Here is a 13,162-nt window from a genome sequence, read left to right as displayed (position 1 = left end):
AAATCATTTAATTTTTCTGAAGTTGTAATCATTTGCCGGCCGGGGTGGCCGAGCGGTTCTAGGCGCTACAGTCTGGAACCGCGCGACCGCTACTGTCGCAGGTTCGAATCCTGCCTTGGGCATGGATGTGTGTGATGTCCTTAGGTTAGTTAGGTTTAAGTAATTCTAAGTTCTAGGGGACTGATGACCTCAGAAGTTAAGTCCCATAGTGCTCAGAGCCATTTGAACCATTTTTTGTAATCATTTGTTTATCTGTACATGTACATCACATCAACCGACTTTCATTCCATTCGGATAAGTCCTTCGTGGTGCGTCGTAGTTTTTGTTTTAGAGAATTTTTCGCAAGAAGAAGTGAAGTAGAAAATTTATACTCTATAAACAACATACAAACGAGTGAGCAATAAATTTAAAAAATCGAGGTTCTCTTGTTCTTCCCTGTATATAAATAATATTCTACGAAGAGTCAGTTTCAAAGAGCGACCACATCTTCTTACTGTTCAAACTTCGGGAGCTGATATGTAAAACTATACTACCTGAGAAAAAAAAACTTTAGCACTCCGAATAGGAGGGGGAAGAGAAATCATTGTTCGCGGATTGAGAGGGTACGCGATGCTATTTCAGTGATTACAGGTAGGATGGTACTGTGGATTCTGGATTTAAAGGGACGCTTATCTCAAGATAATAAGATTTAAAAGTACATGATTTCACGGGACGTGATTTGAGATGGCACAGTTTCAAGGGATATGATAGAAAATGACGCGAGTTAAAGGCGTGTGATTTAAAGGCACAGTAGGACAGCTGTGAGAGAATGGGTCCAGATAACGATGTTATCACATCTGGTGTCAGATTACACATCTGGTATCATATCAGGTTCCCATTTGGGAAACTTATATTTAAGGTCAACCCATCTTCATCTTTCCCCCTCCCCTCCGTCCCCCACCCCCCGCCCCCACAGGGAACAACCGGGGATTGATCAGTGTCACTAAGGGGAAATCCAAAAAGCATTATCCAGTTGTGTGATTCCGGTCATGTGACACAAAATTGGCGGTAGCCGCTCTCTCATCCAATGGGAGCACAATAAATTGGCAGGAGACCCAATGGGCTAATAAGATTCAGGTTCCCCTCCCCCTTATTATCTCTTTTAACTAGTTCAATAGGTTGATTATTCGCAATCTGAGCACCACAGGTGGAAGGTGCAGATTTGTTATAAACAATAGTAAATTAAATTATCAGCAATAATTTTCTTTCTATATATAGTTCAATTGTTACACGAGCCTAGTCAGTTGTTCTCTGTAGGGAAAGTGTTTGTTCAGTGCATAATGACAGTGATATAAAAATACTTCATGGTTTATTGGCAATAATTTTTTGTTAACTACTTTTCCAAATGGCTAAATGGTTCAAATGGCTCTGAGTACTACGCGACTTAACTTCTGAGGTCATCAGTTGCCTAGAACTTAGAACTACTTAAATCTAACTAACCTAAGGACATCACACACATCCATGCCCGAGGCAGGTATTAAACGTATTGTAAGTACTCAGAAGCACTGTATTTGTAGAATAATTTGCATTGTTAGCCAGAAGTGAACGCGCTAAACATTATTCATCCGTCGCATCTAGATTCAGGATCTTAATGCATGCTTTCTTAATGGCAACATTTTACGCAAGAGGAATGAAGCTGGACGCCTCCCCCACCCCCCCTCCCCCCTTTTAGGTGAATCGTACAGATGAGAGTACACTCTAAGACAAAAGAAATCATCCGAATGGGACGGAAATCGGTAGATGTGAAGTACATATGCAGATAAACAAAATTTCAGAAAAATTGTATGATTTATTCAAGAGAAAGAGCTTTATGCAAGTAGTTATTCCACTTAGTATCGATTGTTAGTGTTGGGTGTCCTCATGTGGGATATGGAGCCAAATACTGTCCAACTGGCGCAATAGATCCTCAAAATCACGAGATGATTGTCGGGCCCTGCCAATAATGCTCCAAACATTCTGAATTGGGGAGAGATCCGGCAACCTTGCTGACCAAGTTACGGTTTGGCAAGCATGAAGACAAGCAGTAGAAACTTTCGCTGTGTGTGGGCGGAAATCTTGCAGAAATGTAAGCCCAGTATGGCTCGCCGTGAAGGGCATGAAACAGGGGTAGAATATCGTTGACGAACCACTGTGCTGTAAGGAAGTGATCACAACACAACCATACAAGTTCTCACCAACTGCGACATGGTCGCGTATACAAACAGTGATTCAATACTGTCAATTGTTTTTTATTCCAGTCTTTGATGAACAAAGTAAGAGCATATGGACTATTAGACCAATTGTGTGACTGGATTGAAGAGTTCCTAGATAACAGAACGCAGCATGTCATTTTCAATGGAGAGAAGTCTTCCGAAGTAAGAGTGATTTCAAGTGTGCCGCAGGGGAGTGTCATAGGACCGTTGCTATTCACAAAATACATAAATGACCTTGTGGATGGCATCGGAAGTTCACTGAGGCTTTTTGCAGATGATGCTGTGGTGTATCGAGAGGTTGTAACAATGGAAAATTGTACTGAAATGCAGGAGGATCTGCAGCGAATTGACGCATGGTGCAGGGAATCGCAACTGAATCTCAATGGAGACAAGTCCAATGTGCTGCGAATACATAGAAAGAGATCCCCTATCATTTAGCTACAAAATAGCAGGTCAGCAACTGGAAGCAGTTAATTCCATAAATTATCTGGGAGTACGCATTAGGAGTGATTTAAAATGGAATGATCATATAAAGTTGATCGTTGGTAAAGCAGATACCAGACTGAGATTCATTGGAAGAATCCTAAGGAAATGCAATCCGAAAACAAAGGAAGTAGGTTACAGTACGCTTGTTCGCCCACTGCTTGAATACTGCTCAGAAGTGTGGGATCCGTACCAGATAGGGTTGATTGAAGAGATAGAGAATATCCAACGGAGAGCAGCGCGCTTCGTTACAGGATCATTTAGTAACCGCTAAAGCGTTACGGAGATGATAGATCAGTGAAAGACTCTGCAGGAGAGACGCTCAGTAGCTCGGTACGGGCTTTTGTTAAAGTTTCGAGAACATACCTTCACCGAAGAGTAAAGCAGTATATTGCTCCCTCCTACGTATATCTCGCGAAGAGACCATGAGGATAAAATCAGAGAGATTAGAGCCCACACAGAAGCATACCGACAATACTTCTTTCCACGAACAATACGAGACTGGAATAGAAGGGAGAACCGATAGAGGTACCACACACCGTCAGGTGGCTTGCGGAATATGGATGTAGATGTAGATCACAATATCAATTCTTTAGACGATGACCGGTTTCAGTCCGTAATGACCATCCTCAGATCTGAGAATGGTCATTACGGACTGAAACCGGTCGTCGTCTAAAGAACTGATGTGATCAAAGACTGGAATAAAAAATATTTGACATACAAGTACTGCTATGAAAAGAAATGGCAGCAAAGATCGTCACTCCTGATTGTCGGGCGACAGTCAGGCTGGTATCCCTTCGCTGTCTGGGGCACCTCCAGACACGCCTTCGGTGGTCATCGGGGGGTCAGTTCGAACTGGGACTCGTCACTGAAAACTATTCTACTTTGGTCAATGAGATTCCAAGCCAAAGACGTGTCTAGAGACGCACCGCATAGAGGTGGAATACCAACCTGACTGTCGCCTGCCATACAGCCCAACAGCCAGTAGTATTGGTCTAGGGTGTCACTTCTTTTCATAGTAGCATCACTTTGGTTGTGATCCGCGGCAACCTTGCTGCACAGTGGTAAACCGACGATATTTTATGCCCCGTTTTGTTGCCCTTCATGTTAAGCCATCCTGGGCTTCATTTCGGCAAGATAATGTTTGCCCGCACAAAGCAAGAGTTTCTACTGCTTGTCTTGGTTCTTGCCAAACCCTACTTTGGCGAGCAAGGTCACCAGATCTCTCCCCATTTGAGAATGTTTTGAGCATTATGGGCACGGCCCTCCAATCATATTGGGATTTTGACGAACTAACGCCCCAAATGGACAGAATTTGCCATGATATTCCTCGGATGGTCATCCAACAACTCTATCAATCAATGTCAAGCCGAATAAATGCTTGCGTAAGGGCCAGAGGTGAAACACTACGTTATTCAATTATTCAAAAACAGCCTTAATCACATTTATTATTATTATTATTACACCGCCAACCGGTTTCAACCCGACGTAGGGGTTATCTTCAGGGCGTTTACACCATTGGTCGACTGCTGGTGGTGTCATTCCTGTCTACATAACGGCAGGAAACAATCATGTTGTCCAAAAACACTACGTTATTGACTTGCTCAATTAGTGAAATTCTTTCTCTTGAGTAAATCATCCACTAGTTCCGAAATTATGGTACAAATGGCTCTGAACACTAAGGGACTTAACTTCTGAGGTCATCAGTCCCCTAGAACTTAGAACTACTTAACCGCAGCGGTCGCTCGGTTCCAGACTGTAGCGCCTAGAACCGCTCGGCCACCATGGCCGGCTCCGAAATTATAATCATTTGTTTGTCTTTAAATGTAAATCACATCTGCCGATTTCCGTTCCATTTAGGTAACTCCTAAGTGGCGCATAATTTCTTTTTCTTTTGTCTTAGAGTGTATATCTCGAGATGGAGTATACGGCTGAGTGCCTTACCCACCCATATTTCCACTTGTTGGAAAAATGGCCAAGTACGACACTCTTAACGAAAGTTCTGAACCACTCTGCGGTTGAATAGCGCCACTGTATCACGCCAGTTTTCACGCAGATTTGGACGATGCTCTTCTCTCCAACCTGGGGGATGCATCAGCTCACCGAATAGAACTGTGTTACACTTAATGGCGGGATATCGCGTGTCTTTGACAGTTTTAAGGGCTAACCTTTCCAAAGCGCCTTGGCAGGTAACGAGAAAAGCGGTAGGATCTCGGTAGCCTGCATTCGAATTATCGATGTGGGCATGTGAGATTCTGTCTCCAAAAAAAGCAGCAAACAAAGAGTTGTCCACTGCTGCTGTGGGATTTACTTGGTGATCCACACAAAAGTATGCACGAGTACAGCAGCTAGTGCCGTGGCTATAGCCAGATGGTCGAGGGTGCGGCTGTGTCATCAACCTGTGCCACGGTGATGATGATGAAGCACCAGGGGACGGTGGTGTCTGCGGGCATGGCGAACACGTAGTCGACAAACTGGGCTGGAGTGACGAATGCATCATAGTCGAGTCAGCTTCTTTTGTAGGTGAATCTGCCAACCGTAATCTCCTCAATATCAGCTGCACAGAGAGAAGGAGGGAAAACGTTCAGTATCATGCATAACAACGAAGGAAATTTCGTCATTTGTAGTAGTTACCTTCTGAATTAGCGGCATCCGAATAAGTCCATGACCACCTCGCCACCTCGTTAGTTGCAGCGATGTCTCGTAATTTCATATCACACTGATCTATCGCAATATTAGCACCGAATGTGTCTAGAAACGAAGATCCAGGGCACAGCTGCGGTGGCAAACGAGCAGGTGTCATCAGCCCATACGAGGCGGTCTTGTGGGCGTGGCGAACAAACTGTAGACGAATCGGGCAAGGGTGACGGATGCATCATCTTGTCTGGCCCTGGAGTAGTAGCTGCAGGCATCTCCGAATCCAGACATGTCCATTACATCTGCAACAGAAGAAAAGGAAGATATTAATCGTTACAATGCAGCTATATTGAGCGCACACAAACATGTGGGGAAGAAAAAAAACAAGAATTGTCATACCTGTAGGATCAACAGGGTTAAATTTTGGTCGCTTATCAGGCCCTGATGAGCCATCGTTTCCATTACAGCACTGTTCATGTTGCTGCTAGCAAGAGTCAGACTAGCAAGTCTCGCACTGAAATGACTCGTGTTTATGCTCGAAAACCACACTCCTTTGGCTATTTCAGCCAATGACAAACGAGGATTCATATATCTAGTCACGTGATTTTAGGTGCGATGACTTCTGCTTGCGGATATGCGCAGGCGGTGATATTGCCCTGCCATTCCGTCGGTGTTTTACGTATATAGCTATATTTCAGTGAAAGTGCGTGCACTGGTCCATCGCGTGGCATCCGTTTCCACTCTTCAGAGAGTAAGAAGAATTTACCGACGTTCTGAGACCGCTCCGCACTGCCACCGGCATCTGCAGCCCACTACCCAACACATCAGACTGCACTGTCACAGAATGTCACACACATATTTTCTGGTAACGCGCCTTTTGCAAACTTCTTTTAGTGCGGAACCCTTCGATATAAGTATGAGGCATCATTCACAGTCCGCTAAACACCACTACCGCAGTAACATTGATAATACTAATGGAAGATACGGAGAATAATTTTTAATCTGCCAGCGAGGGCCTTGCACAACGTCCAGTAGCTTTGGGCAGGCGCTATCGCCTACGAGCCTGCTGCCGAAATTAGGAGATAAAAGAGAAGGCTGTGTCGAAATGCTATCAGCCTCTGACGCATGTAGCACCTTTTGAGGAGGATTTATAAATCGCTTTGTGGAATTTTATACAATCACGAGTTTACACAATCGATTTCCACGTTAAATAATTAAAATTATAGAGAGGTGAAGAATATTCTGCACGTGCCAAACGTAGTTAGCCAATTATCCACATTGATAACAAAACAATATTCGTAAAGAGTCCACATGATACCACTTTCTGTCATAACCTCTAATTATTTATGAATACAAGGCCAAGGATAGGGTGGATCTGCTTTTATTTTCTGTATGTATCACGTTATCGAAAACGCATGCTGATGCAGAAAATCCCCTGAAAAAGAAAAACCAGGCCACTTTATAGCAAGACGATTCAGCTGATAGACAGGCGTGACAGACCACATAGCACTGCAGCGAGGAGGAGACATTAAACAGCAATCGGATCGACAGCATTCTTGGAGTCCAATCTATCCCGAAACTGGCACTGCCGGAGAGAACAATAGAAAAAAATTGTTAAATGTGCGATAAATGGTTTTAAAAATTAGCCAAACTACGACAAGCAGTATTAGATGTTAAAATACATCTTGGTGTGCCTCTCAAACTTCAGCGCAGACCTCCCTGTCGATTTTGGTGTCAAATAGTTCGGTGGTTCTAATAGAACTCTCTCGTAGCTTTCTCTGAAAGTATCCAAGATATCTAGTGCTTATAACACAAAAAAATTGAGCTGCGCTTTACAGGGTGAGTCGCCTAACGTTACCGCTGGATATATTTCGTAAACCACATCAAATACTGACGAACCGATTCCACATATGGTTCATATGGCTCTGAGCACTATGGGACTCAACTGCTGCGGTCATCAGTCCACTAGAACTCAGAACAACTTAAACTTAACTAACCTAAGGACATCACACACATCCATGCCCGAGGCAGGATTCGAACCTGCGACCGTAGCGGTCGCGCGGTTCCAAACTGTAGCGCCTAGAACCGCTCGGCCACTCCGGCCGGCCCGATTCCACAGACCGAACGTGAGGAGAGGGGCTAGTGTAATTGTTTAATACAAACCATACAAAAACCCACGGAAGTATGTTTTTTAACACAAACCTACGTTTGTTTAAATGGAACCACGTTAGTTTTGTTAGCAAATCTGAACATATAAACAAATACGTAATCAGTGCCGTTTGTTGCATTGTAAAATGTTAATTACATCCGGAGATATTGTAATCTAAAGTTGACGCTTGAAACCTCCGACGTTCAGTTGCGTGTTGTAACAAACACGGGCCACGGTCGGCGAGCAGCATCTGCAGGGACATGTTTACGATGACGACCGTGTTTACGAGTGTGGCTGTAGTGCACTGTTGTGGTTTGGTCTAGCTGTCGCAGTGTCCGCATGTAGCGCTTGCTGCTGTTATTATTCTGCATTCGTCTCCGCACGCAGACCAACTGTAGTACACAGTGTTACCAGACGTCTGTGATAGTGTAGTGTTGTAGGAACTGTGACCATGGTGTATTCGAACTCTGAAAAGGCGGAGATGATACTCATCTATGGCGAGTGTCGACGAAATGCACCTGAAGCCTGCAGGGTGTATGCAGAACGGTACCCGGACAGAGAGCATCCAACGTGCCGCACATTGCAAAACATCTACCGCCAACTGTATGCAACAGGTATGGTCGTAGCACGCAAACGGGTCCGTAACAGGCCCGCCACAGGAGAAGCGGGTGCAGTTGGTGTGTTAGCTGCTGTTGCCATGAACCCACACATGAGTACACGGGACATTGCGAGAGCCGGTGGACTGAGTCAAAGTAGTGTCATGCGCATACTGCATCGTCACCGCTTTCACCCGTTTCATGTGTCGCTACATCAGCAATTACATGGCGATGACTTTAATCATCGAGTGCGATTCTGTCAATGGGCATTAACAGAGAATGCGTTGCAGTTCCACCTGTTTACCGATGAAGCGGGTTTCACAAACCACGGGGCAGTGAATCTACGGAACATGCATTACTTGTCCGTGGACAATCCTCGCTGGCTCAGACAGGTAGAGCGACAGCGACCGTGGACTGTAAATGTATGGTGCGGAATCAGTGGCGACCACCTCATTGGTCCTCACTTCATTGCAGGGGCCAAAACAGCTGCAACATACATCGCGTTTCTACAGAATGATCTGCCAACGTAGCTCGAAAATGTCCCACTGGAAACGCGTCGACGTATTTGGTATCAGCATGATGGTGCACCTGCACATTCCGCAATTAACACTAGCCTGACCCTTGACAGGATGTTCGACGGGCGTTTCATAGGACGTGGAGGACGCATAAATTGGCCAGCCCGTTCTCCTGATCTTACACCTCTGGACTTCTTTCTGTGGGGTACGTTAAAGGAGAATGTGTACCGTGATGTGCCTACAACCCCAGAGGATATGAAACAACGTATTGTGGCAGCCTGCGGCGACATTACACCAGATGTACTGCGGCGTGTACGACATTCATTACGCCAGAGATTGCAATTGTGTGCAGCAAATGATGGCCACCACATTGAACATCTATTGGCCTGACATGTCGGGACACACTCTATTCCACTCCGTAATTGAAAACGGAAACCACGTGTGTTACGTGTACCTCAACCCTCATGGTAATGTACATGTGCGTCAGTGAAAAAAATCAATAAAAAGGTGTTAGCATGTGGACGTAATGTGCTGTTCCAGTCTCTTCTGTACCTAAGGTCCATCACCGTTCCCTTTGGATCCCTACGTAATTCGGTGCTCTCCGATACACACGATCGAACAGCGGAGGAGTGGCACTCAAGCGTCAACTTTAGGTTACAATATCTCCGGATGTAATTAACATTTTACAATGCAACAAACGGCACTGATTACGTATTTGTTTATATGTTCAGATGTGCTAACAAAACTAACGGGGTTCCATTAAAAAAAACGTAGGTCTGTGTTAAAAAACATACTTCCGTGCATTTTTTTATGGTTTGTATTAACCAATTACACTAGCCCCTCTCCTCACGTTCGGTGTGTGGAATCGCTTCGTCAGTATTTGATGTGGTTTACGAAACATATCCAGCGGTAATGTTAGGTGACTCACCCTGTATATATGTCACGGCCAAAGCCCGAAGGCTGGCCCGATCGCGAATTGGGGGGCCATTTCGCACTTTCGCCAAGAGGATTGCCAAAAATCCGATTACTTGAAAGAATCTGCATGTATCCGACTATGGCCAGCCATTTCGTGATATGGACAGAGAAACCTGCCCAAAACGCGATGTGATTGCACAATGTCGGAAAATCCCTGGCTAAATCGCACGCAGTTGAACGGAATGGACAGTGTCTTGAAAGGAGGATATAAGTTGAACATCAACAAAAGCAAAACGAGGATAATGGAATGTAGTCGAATTAAGTCGGGTGATGCTGAGGGAATTAGATTAGGAAATGAGACACTTAAAGTAGTAAAGCAGTTTTGCTATTTGGGGAGCAAAATAACTGATGATGGTCGAAGTAGAGAAGATATAAAATGTAGATGGAAATGGCAAGGAAAGCGTATCTGAAGAAGAGAAATTTGTTAACATCGAGGGTAGATTTAAGTGTCAGGAAGTCGTTTCTGAAAGTATTTGTATGGAGTGTAGCCATGTATGGAAGTGAAACATGGACGATAAATAGTTTGGACAAGAAGAGAATAGAAGCTTTCGAAATGTGGTGCTACAGAAGAATGTTGAAGATTAGGTGGGTAGATCACGTAACTAATGAGGAGGTATTGAATAGGATTGGGGAGAAGAGGAGTTTGTGGCACAACTTGACTAGAAGAAGGGATCTGTTGGTAGGACATGTTCTGAGGCATCAAGGGATCACAAATTTAGCGTGGAAGGCAGCGTGGGGGGGGGGGGGGTAAAAATCGTAGAGGGAGACCAAGAGATGAATAAACTAAGCAGATTCAGAAGGATGTAGGTTGCAGTAAATGCTGGGAGATGAAGAAGCTGGCACAGGATAGGGTAGCATGGAGAGCTGCATCAAACCAGTCTCAGAACTGAAGACCACAACAACAACTGTGATGAGGCGGTCCTGCCTCCGCGCCTTGTTTTTCTTCCTGAGAAACTGCATTAATTGTGAATACTGTTACGTTTTCTGGTAGTTTTGTTTGTGGTATTTGTGTATCTTTCAGACGTGGTAACGGAACGTCGGTTAATTACGTTAGATACTTTTTTGCCTGTCTGTTATTTTTTTATTTGCTCCCACTTCGCCCATTTTTGAAGTTCCGTGAATCGTGAAGTGCCGACCGTCCCGTCCCTCACTTGAGATCTACCCTGGCCATTTTAAATAGAAAATACATTCACTAAACATACTTAAAGCTTGTCTTTCACTATAACATTTTTTTTCAGTGAAAGCAAATGAGAAAATGACAACTACGTTATTCTAATAACGAATTTAATTAAACTGATTGTTTTAACAGCTGCCAAAAGGCTCTATCGAAAGCTTTTTGAAAATAAGTTCTTCAAATAAATAAATACAAATTAGGCGGCGATACCACCTTCCCTCACTCAATCTATTAGCAATCGTGTGCTTCCTCTACTATAATCTGTATAAAATACTCTAACAAACGTTAGAACATACACGTAAATTGAAAAGCTTTGTGTTTGTTTCAAACATTGATTAAAAACAGTTTAATAAAAACTAATTTTTATAGACAAACTATATCAAACACTTTTTTAAGACGTGAAAACAACTTCCTTTAAACACACAAATCGTGAGTAGACCCTAGTAGTTTATAACCGTCGGACAGACCGACAAAAAGGTTCCTGAAAATAGTAGGCCTAACTGTTTTAACAGATCGGTAAAAAATTGATCTTTTACTTATATAGACTAATGTAACTGAAACTTACAATTGAGCTGCTCGGGGGAAAACAATGGTAAGCACCGTCGCCGTGTATTTTGCGGTAGATGGCTAATGACACCACCTGTGGGATGCACAATGCAGTAAACTTACTAGTAGTTCCAAATTCACTCAACAGATGTCAGGGCCGATCTTAATGGTAAGCGCCACTGTCCGTCTGTTGTGGAAACATAACGGTAAGTGACAGAGAGAATGGCTGCAAGTAAAAACATCTCCGAGATTATGGCAACAGTGAACATGGCAGAAGACGAGAAATTTACTTCCAATGTTACTAATATCTTCGAGAGGGATCCAGAATACATTCCTAACGATTCAGATGACTCAGAGGTATGTTATTTTGTAAATATACTGTCTTTAGTACGTTTCACGAACATAATGGTAAGTACATGTACATACCATTATGTTCCTGAAGTACGTTGTTTTTTAGGTTATTTTAGAATGGCTACATTTTTTGGCTAAGTGGTGTGTGAATGCGCATTTCTCATTTATATTGTTGCATGTAATAACAATATCGGTAACGGTAATAGTAGTTTTCGTTGTTATACATGTTAATAGCGAATCAGATCATATTGCCCAAAACAACGAACAGTGTATCGCTCCTGCAGAAACCATTCAGGTACAGACAAAGAGGTCGTCTCGGTAAAGGTGCTGCTGTGGCCAAAATAAGAACTGTAACATGGTACTGTTTCGGAAATATCTAATTTCAACTGGTAGATTTCGTGTGATTGAACACCACTTCTCTGTGAGCGGGCACACAATGTTTCCGTCCGATAGAGATTTCACGACAATTCAAAATTACGTCCGCCGACAAGTACAAGATTGTACAGTCCAGATCAGTGGTGTGAGATCATCAAGAAGTCGGCTAAGAAGAATCCATTGCTCTTTTCAGAGAGGATTTCTATCAAATACGATACTCTAAAGAAGCGTTTGTCTTCAGAAAGAAGACAGTTGATGGTCGAGATGTCAACCTAAGGAAAGTACGTAGGTGGAAGGTGACCTCCGAATATCCATCATCTTTATTCATCAGCGAGACATTTTGTCATGACATTTGGCATGAAATAAGCTTCAGGAAACGTGGAAGGCAAGGACCAGTTCCTATGCTTCGACTTAAATACAATGGGCCAAGGCTTATTGAAAAGAAGAAAGCCGCTGACATCCTGTCGCTCCTAAATTACATACCTCCTGTCAACCATGGATTTATCCTGTCACTAAATCCAACAGTTTTGGATGAAAAACACATTAGTAATGAGAGTGATGAATGATTTTGCAGTTTCAGTAAAGTGTTGAAGACTTACTGTAAAATTTAATATGTAATGTTCTATCACTATGTGTTGTTAATGGTGTACAGTAATGTAATAATTTTTGTATATTTCATTTGTTTTAGTCAGTTCTGAGTTTCATTTATGTCTGTATAGTAGAAGATAGATGTTAGAATCACTACAGAATAAAAGGACTGTTCAAAAAAAGTTATTCAGATTTGCAGATCAATTGAAACTTTAGATACGCTGTATCTCGAAACTGTGATTTTGGCGCTTACCATTTTGTTCCCCCGAGCAGCTCAATTCATATGAAAGGCAACACTGTTTACACAGTCTTCTGAGACTTATCGTTACATGCATTCTTAATTTCTAAATTTATATGATAACTAAGACAGTTCTTGGCAGTGAACCTCCACTTACAAGACATTGATCTCTCACTGGGACCTTTGTTTCGACTTTTCAGCAGGCCAATTAACGCACACATTATAAAAGTTTCGGTATAAAATCATTTTAAACACAGTAACATACATTTGTAGGTTGCAAATTATCAGAACTCTTCCTCAACTG

The 13,162-nt window shown here is 43.0% G+C and overlaps 1 protein-coding gene across 1 annotated transcript in view; it reads left to right on the top strand.

Annotated features, from left to right (window-relative positions):
- Nucleotides 1-11,528: 11,528 nt before the first annotated feature.
- LOC126235019 (galactoside alpha-(1,2)-fucosyltransferase 1-like) overlaps nucleotides 11,529-13,162 on the top strand; it is a 90,216-nt gene continuing 88,582 nt past the window's right edge. The window contains exon 1 of the mRNA XM_049943754.1: nucleotides 11,529-11,663. Within this exon, the coding sequence (XP_049799711.1) occupies nucleotides 11,529-11,663 (135 nt within the window). The remainder of the gene's footprint in view (nucleotides 11,664-13,162) is intronic.

The sequence above is a fragment of the Schistocerca nitens genome, chromosome 2, assembly GCF_023898315.1.
Source record: "Schistocerca nitens isolate TAMUIC-IGC-003100 chromosome 2, iqSchNite1.1, whole genome shotgun sequence".
Lineage (NCBI taxonomy): Eukaryota > Metazoa > Arthropoda > Insecta > Orthoptera > Acrididae > Schistocerca > Schistocerca nitens.
This window is presented reverse-complemented; position numbering and strand designations above follow the sequence as displayed.